An 8106-nucleotide genomic window follows, 5' to 3' on the forward strand; every position below is an offset into this window, starting at 1 on the left:
TTTCAGTTATAAATGTCAAAATAGTTTATCGTTTATCTTATATTACATGTTTTAATGTTTCCTGTGCTGCTTGACTGACTGACATTCTGTTTGCGTGATTTAGGGATCACATTTGCCCTTCACTGAGCGTTAAATTAACAACTAAAACACATTATTGAAGCAGTTTACTTTCACAATGTTACATTAGTAGACATGCCTTCCATGGGTCATCACTCTGATGTTGTGGAAAGCAAGGCTTATGTGTTCCAGTGAAATCGAGAACAATGTTATTGGAAGCTACCGCTTATAACAGCTTAGTAGCTGTGGAAAAGGTCAGTCACGACCATACGAAAGTGGAACACAGATTCAGTCTGGCAGACCTCTTTGACTAAATGTTGTGCTTGGAGATGTCTAAGCAGAAAAAGATTAAGTATAATGGTTTTCTCCAGTTTGTTATATTACATACACTAAAAAGTTCAGTATGTAACAGGCAAAAGTTGTTTTTTCTGTGGCATTGGTGTAGATTTAAATCTTTTCTCTAAATAATCAACCACTACCATAAGCAGCCATAAAAACACAGCAAAATTAATAAAATAGAATCTTTATTAAAAACAATGAGTACATAATTAAGCAGATAAATATAGAACATTTGCAAAAGCAATCAAAACTTCCCTCTTTAACCCAAATAGGTAACACTAGTGTCATTAAGTCATTCCACAGTGTTGTATTACAGCATGATAAAGGTCATGTCAGTTGCTTCAGGTCACATAAGCCAAAACTACAAAAATGTGAACTTTGTATATTACTTACAGAAGAATGTTGAGAATGTGGGGTTGGTTTACAAGAGATCTCAATCTGTTCGCAATGACAGCTACAACTACGCTGGTATTTGGTTGAGTTTTGACGAGACATGAGTTCTATACTGCCAGTGAGCTATCTTCCACTTCAAACATTAAGGCGCAAAGTGACAAGGCTAAGACATTATAGTTTCAAGGCACAGACATTCATAAAGTCAGTTTCATCTAAAACACAAGCTGCTAGCATTAATAAATTACAGCTCATATTACATTTATACCATAACCCTGAGAATATACCAGTTGCTTACTGTAAATTATTGTTGTCTTTCTTACTTTTTTGGAAATTATATCAGAGAAAAGTTGCCTTTCAGTGACATTTGACTGGCTGGTGCTAAAATAAACAACTTTAAATAGACAAGAAAAGACCAAAAAAGATTTTTAGTAGGTATATTATATTAAAAATATTGTTATATTTGTGATTTTACTAACACAATTTGTCAGTTTCTGTTCGCCAGTTTCTCTCCTCAGGACCTGTAGACATATGAACTCTATATAATTCTGCTTTTTCCTACTGTGTCTTTGTCAAAGTGTACAAAACACACTCACCCTTCCTACACCTGGGTGACCAGTGGTTCCCTCAGATACATATTTCCTCCTCTGAACTCTGCGCTCTGCCCTGTGCAAAGTCCAGCCAACAGAGTCCCATTCAGAGGGCTGCACATGCCTTCGATGGCATAATAATCATATTCTGGATCCCTGTCCTCTTCATCTATTTCCTCCCCCCCTGCAGGCTCCTCGTCCTTCCAGGTCATGATGTGTGTGTACTCATTTCGATCTTCGCACTCAGTCTCCCGATGGTAGAAGTAGCTAAAGTTGGACACTATGACAGGCACTGGCAGCGAAATGGTAAGCACACCAGCAATGGCGCACATAGATCCCACCAGCTTCCCCCACATTGTTTCTGGGTACATATCGCCATAGCCCACTGTGGTCATGGTAACGACTGCCCACCAGAAGGCGTGTGGTATACTGATAAAGGCCGTGTTGGTGTGGTCAGCCTCTGCAAAGTAGATGGCGCTGGAGAAGAGGATGACGCCAATAAACAGGAAGAAGATAAGCAGGCCCAGCTCACGCATGCTGGCCCTCAGTGTTTGACCGAGGATCTGGAGGCCCTTAGAGTGACGAGACAACTTGAAGATCCTGAACACTCTCACTAACCTGATGACCCTGATGATGGCCAAGGATGTGGCTGGACTGGCCTCGTTGTCCTTGGCCAGCTCTGTTCCCAGAGTGACAAAATAAGGCAGGATGGCACTGAAATCAATGATGTTCATGACATCCTTGAAGAAGCTCATCTTGCTGGGAGCACAAGCAAAGCGCATGATGAGCTCAAAGGAGAACCAGCATATACACATGGTCTCCACCAAGAAGAAGGGGTCCTGGAAAACACTGGATGGAAGAGGCATGGTCTCGGATACGTTCTTTGCATAGGAGTGGTACCTGTAAAAATATTCCTGAAGTGGAGGAGACAGGACAGACAGGAAAAATATAAGATGTACTTATAAATTATAACAGAGGTATCAACAAGAATGAAAATACACAATTACAACTGTAATTTAGCTACTTGTTCTTCAAACTATAAATGAATAAATCTCACCTATATACTGTAGTTTAACATTTTGTGAAATAGACTTATTTGTTTTCTGGCTGGCAGTTAGATGAGAAGATTGATACCATAAATATGAAGCTAAAGACGCAGCTGCTTAGCTTAGCTTAGCATAAAGACTGGAAACAGGGGAAAACTGCAAGCCTGGTTCTGTCCAATGGTAACAAAATTCATCTGCCATCACCTGTAAAACTCACAACTTAACATGTTGTTTAACCTTCACAAAAAGTCTAAAAACAACATTTCTTGCAATGAAATTATATAGTATAATTATATAGTATAATAGTCCGGCACATTACCCCCATAAAACATCAAATTGACATTTTAAGACTTCAGTTTTTGTGTGGATTAAACAAACAAGATATGGCATGTTAATCAGTGAGTTTTATACTATAGGTGTTGTTAGGAGGATTTTGTTATCTAGCTTATTCCTCATCTCAGGTCTTTATGCTAAGCTAAGCTAACTGGCTTCTGGCTCCAGTTACAAGTTTATGTATACTGTAGATATAGACAGATTGGTATTGCCCTTCTCATCTAACATCTTGGCAACAAAACGAATAAGCATATTTCCCAAAAAGTCAAACTATTCCATAAAATGCAGGGCAATTGCTTTTTTTTACTACTATTTTACTACTATTTTTTTTATGTCATTTTACTCTACTGAGACTCCTTTCATAGTATTCTGATAACCTAGAGATAGTTCCTATAGAACTCCAGCATGTTGTCCACCATCTCATTGGTTCTCCCTTTTGGCAGCATCATAAAAGCGTTTGACATCTTTGGCTTTACATTTCAATCATAGCTGTACCGATCTCTTTTTCAGTCCACCTGTCTTTCCATCTTCTGTGTCAGTTAACATTACATTCAAGCAATGAGTAGTGGCTGTTCAGGAGGTTTAAAACATTGTACATCTAACATCAAGTTAAAAATATGAAAATAGATGACATGGATATAAGGGATCAGTTTAGTATGCAGTAATGAGCTATGTGTGATATATAAAGTTTCAGAGCAGTTTAAATAAACCTAGAGTACTCCTTATGACTTTCAGTAGCAGGTCAGTGACAGTGTTTATTACTATAGGTGGACATCTATGTGTTGATCTCCTCCAAGGGCTCTCCTAAGACTAAATATAACTCCGTGAGATCTCTGAAGAGAAACATGAGAGTGTCTCACTGCACCAATCCTCATCCATCTCCACGTTCGTCGCTATCCCATCTCCCTAGCCACTGCCGCTGTGCAACATTGCCAATGCAGTTCAGTGGGTCTACCGCTGACTTGGACACGAGTAAGTTACAGTAAGTTCCTGGCAACTCCCTTGTGCAAAGGCATCCCAGCCTAGCACAGCAGTCTTGAAGGAATGTGTTAACATGACCCAACGTATGCTGCTCATCCCGTGAGACCTTTTAGTCTCAGGTTCTAAGCCACCGGAAGGCTTTGGCTCACCTTTGCCTGTGTGTTTGGATGTTTGTGCGACCTTTTATTAACACACCTACCTGTCTCTTTACTCTGTCTTTCCCTCTTCTCCTTTTCTTTGTATTCCGGGCTCCACCCATTTCTCCCTGTACCCTTTGGCGCTTCCTGAATCCAAGTGTATCAAATTTAACAGCTGACTAAAATAATCACACCATAATCTTCCCTCAGTCACTCTCTCTCACTCTCTGGTCTGCTTCCAGACATATTGGCTAATAGTTGTACCCTTGTCAGTATTTTCCTTGTAACACACTGTAGTAGTACTCACCAAGTGTGTGTTTATCTAGACGATTGCTGTCCATCATATCACGTTTCCTTTTGATCCAAGCAGTCACACACATCCTACTCAAGACCATATATCCAGGTGGTTTTATGTGGGCTTTCTAAAAACTCAGTTTTATCTGTTCTACTAGCTGTGTTTATCAAGTGTGATTGAACTGATAGGTGTGACATCGAACATAAAACCCTAGAAGTAGTAGGGTTGTTTTGCTCAAGAGAAAGAGCCTTTTAACCAACAGTAGCTTCTCTCTTATCCAATCATTTACCTTTGACATACCAACACAAATTTGTGTTACATGTTTCCTTCTCTTTCAATAAGATTCCCAGTCTTGTTCAGTCTGCTGATGTGACTTAGCTGAAGTAACTAAATTATGTGTTTAAACGTAGGATACTTAACTCATACTCCTCCCTCCTCATGCCATCCACCTAACAATCGTGAAACTTGGAAACCCTCAAATCTCTCCACCTCTTACCTTGAAAGCAAAGTTTGTACTATTTTGAGACTGCCTCCCAAATGTACAGCTTAATACTTTAATCACATTCCCTACCTCTCGTGACTCTTTCTCATTCCTGAAGTCAGGCAGTGTCTCCAAGCAGAAGATGAGGATGGACACCACAATGACCATGACACTAATGATGGCTATGATGCGCGCAGCTGACGAGGACTCGGGGTGCTCAAACAACATCCACAGTGCTTTCTGGATTTCATTGGACGGCAACGGCCTCTCCTCCTCCTTTGGAAAACCTTCATCCTCCTTGAACCGGTTCATGATTTCCTCTCCCAGCTCATAGAACATCAGCTCATCCATGAAGATGTCCAGGGGTATGTTTGCGGGCCTTCGCAGCCTCCCGCCTGACTGGTAAAAATACAGAATTGCATCAAAGCAGGCCCGGTTGCGGTCCAGGAAGAGCTCATTTCGCAGCGGGTCAAAGTACCGTGACCTCCTTCGGGGATCACCGAGCATGGAGTCAGGGAATTGGGCTAAGGTGCGAAGTTGAGTTTCATAACGCATTCCTGAGACATTGATGGCCAGTCTTTCACTCAACGCCCATCCACTCCTCCATAGAGACGCAGAACGCCGTCTGTCCTTTTTCTTCTCTTTCTCATTCCCTTTGATCTCCTTCTCTCCCTTTTCCTCACAGTTTAGCTGGTTCTTCATCTGTTTATCTTTCTCTCCATTGTTTTCGTTCGTCCTACTTCCTCTTTCATTGTCCTGATGGTCACTGCTGTCCATCCCTGTGTGTATCCCAGGCAAGGGAACTATACAAAATTCTCTCCTGAAAATTGGAGGAACAGCTGGATTTATAAGCAAACCCTTTGTGAAAGCAGAGAAATGGTTCAATCAGTGGATACTGTGGCATAAACATAGACATTCACCAAAATTTGCTAAAATTTCTTTGAAATGTTATGTAACAAAATGTATTCAAAAGGTGAACTGTGGATTACTAACCCTACCCCCAAGCAATGTTAGTGCCCAGTTAGTGAGAGGAAAGCATTTACTCACTACGTGTAAAAGAGCTGTTGACAGAGACTAATGGCAGGATGAAAAATCACATTGTTCATCTCCTGTGGCTCATCACGTTGTTTGTCTGTTGATCTGTCATCATGTCCGTCTGTCATATACACAAAGTCGTTGCTTGGCTTTCTTTCTTTGACGGACACTCCAAAGGTCCGCTGCCAGTCCAGCTAAACTCTCTGGCCAGGTTGTACACAAACTGTGCTCCCAGTTGTTTGCTCAAAGAACATCCACGATCATGTCCTGTCCCTTACTGCCTCACGTTGTCTGTCGCGAAATTTTTGGGGAATGCTGTCCTGTTGAAATTCAATCTCTGCTAGACCCCTCCGACCCCTCCCTGTCCTTTCCCTCCATTTCAGCTATGGGGCAAGACAACCTTCACCCTCCCTATCAAATGTCACCTCTGCCTGGCACTGCCTGGTGTTACCCTCTCTAACAAGCATGGCACTCTGGCTGACAGAGGTCCCTCGCTGTCCTTTATTAACTCAAAATGATTTGATTTTTATGTGATTTTTTTAGAAATAAAAACAGTGAAACAAACAGGCCATTGTTTTACAGATAAGCAGTAAATATCTAATGTTAGATTGCTATGTAATTGCTAATTTTGCTAAATTACTAGCAAGTATATGGATCAGTTGAAATTAGTTTGCATTATTATGAATTAAAAGGGATTTATACTTATTTTCAGACTAAACAAACTTTGATTTATATAGATTGTCTATATGAAGACAATCACAATCACATGATAACATGACATTGCATTTACTAAGATAATTAAAGTAAATAAAATAATGGGTTACAGTTATGTTTGCAGAGCTTATATAAGATATAAAAATGTTAGAAAAAATGACTTGCCCTCTGTGTGGCAGTGGCGCCACATCTACAATTTATGGAAAAGTTTGTAATTAACCCTGCTTTTTAAAATTGTCCAAAAGGGAGTTATTAAAACTTATCAGCACCTCATAAACTGCAAGAATGCAGTTGGTCACTACAAGCAAGTCAACATTAGAATACACCACCACTAAACATATGAGTCATTTTTAAGAATCTTTCAACACTTTGTTTAATCACCAAAAAGTACTGTATTGTTGTAGGAACAGGAAAAAAACAGCAAAGGCCCTAAAACTGCGCCAATAAATTTTTCAACCTGCATGCTCGCTTATAAAAACACAGATTTTCTTGTGCCATCAACATCATCTTTTTGCTAACTAAACTGCCCCATATATAATGCATTTTTAATTGTACCCCCATTTTGAGGCAGGATACTGAAGCAGGTAGTCAATGAGAATGCACACAGGTAAGGCGTTGCCGTGCAATTTGACTTGATTGACAACCTTTTTATCCAATAGAGCTCTGACACTCACCTGCGTGTAAAACAATTTGCGGATTGCTCCGTTTGCTCGTTTGTTATTCTCCCAGATGCAGTGTGATTAGCAGCTGTGGCCATGTTGTACATTTCACCTTAAACATTAACTTTGGCAGCAGTAACCTGTAATCCAGACTAGACTAATGAGGAGTAATAGGAGACTAAATTGAGTCAAATAGTAGCAAATGTATTATCATTATTATTATTAACAATCACTAGAGGCAATCAAGACTACAAGAATGTATTTCTGGGTAATGGGCTCACTTTTATGATCTATAGCAACACAATGATCAGTATATGGGTAATGCAGGTTCTATTTAGCTCTGTCATATTTCTCCCCTTCTGTCAGGGACATTGATGCTTGCATTCAAAGAAAACTGGACCCTTTACCATCACCCCCAGATTGTGATCAGCTCCTGTCAGTCTTTTCACTGTTACTGATCCCCACAGGACTGCTGTGTATCACACAACATGCTTCAGCAGGAAGTCAACCACCACCTGCACCTTGGAGGACTGAATTTCAGGTACCGTTTATTTTGATGGTTACCATACAAAAAGGCAAAGTAATATACCTGCTACAAATATACAAAATAGCATGAATATCACTTATCTTTTGGGCATAAGTTCTAATTGGCATGAGCCTGAAGGAATCTTTGTTCAAACATCTGTTTCAAAAACTTATTATTGAAATACTGTAAAAATGTACAGTGAATCAAGGTACAGCTGTCTTCTGCAGTTTAAACTATAAATCATTGGTCTGTCATAAGGTATAAAGCAGTAAATAATATGAGATTAAAATAGGCCAAAATTTGGTTAAAATATTCTTTCAGTGGTGACATAAATATGTGATCAAAGGAGTTTTTCGCATTGCATAGCTATCGCTTTCTTATAATAATATTAATATTACAAACTTATAATAGAATTTGGGGTAAAATTTGGCATGGAGAGAAACTGTTTTTTAATTGAAGACTACCAAATGTTCAGTTCATTTCAAGTTTGAGTTTAAAACAAAACAAGAATGTAACTGACAAA

The 8106-nt window shown here is 39.6% G+C and overlaps 1 protein-coding gene and 1 long non-coding RNA gene across 3 annotated transcripts in view; one reads left to right on the forward strand and one right to left on the reverse strand.

The window, feature by feature from the left end:
* Window positions 1–593: 593 nt before the first annotated feature.
* Window positions 594–6031, reverse strand: LOC122970869 (potassium voltage-gated channel subfamily A member 7). 2 transcript variants are annotated; one of them, XM_044337210.1, is made up of 3 exons: window positions 5697–6031; window positions 4740–5469; window positions 594–2290 (listed from the first exon to the last, which is right to left on the reverse strand). In XM_044337210.1, the coding sequence occupies exons 2-3, from the start codon at window positions 5424–5426 to the stop codon at window positions 1388–1390; spliced, it is 1590 nt and encodes a 529-aa protein (XP_044193145.1). In that variant the 5' UTR covers window positions 5427–5469; window positions 5697–6031; the 3' UTR covers window positions 594–1387. The 2 variants fall into 2 exon arrangements, with proteins under 2 accessions (XP_044193145.1, XP_044193144.1); XM_044337209.1 differs by having other exon boundaries at window positions 4740–5507.
* A 1097-nt stretch (window positions 6032–7128) lies between these two features.
* The window catches only part of LOC122970872, a 30721-nt gene continuing 29743 nt past the window's right edge, over window positions 7129–8106 (forward strand). The window contains exon 1 of the long non-coding RNA XR_006399340.1: window positions 7129–7598. This is a non-coding gene — a long non-coding RNA (uncharacterized LOC122970872). The remainder of the gene's footprint in view (window positions 7599–8106) is intronic.

Source organism: Thunnus albacares, chromosome 20, assembly GCF_914725855.1.
Source record: "Thunnus albacares chromosome 20, fThuAlb1.1, whole genome shotgun sequence".
Classification (NCBI taxonomy): domain Eukaryota; kingdom Metazoa; phylum Chordata; class Actinopteri; order Scombriformes; family Scombridae; genus Thunnus; species Thunnus albacares.

What these genes read in the sequence shown, in the direction of transcription:
- LOC122970869 (XM_044337210.1), bottom strand. Translation starts at nt 5,426, where the DNA reads ATGGACAGCAGTGACCATCAGGACAATGAAAGAGGAAGTAGGACGAAC. An exon ending in ATGAGAAAGAGTCACGAGAG is followed by an intron (nt 2,291 to 4,739) that starts GTAGGGAATGTG and finishes CCTCCACTTCAG; the next exon opens with GAATATTTTTACAGGTACCA.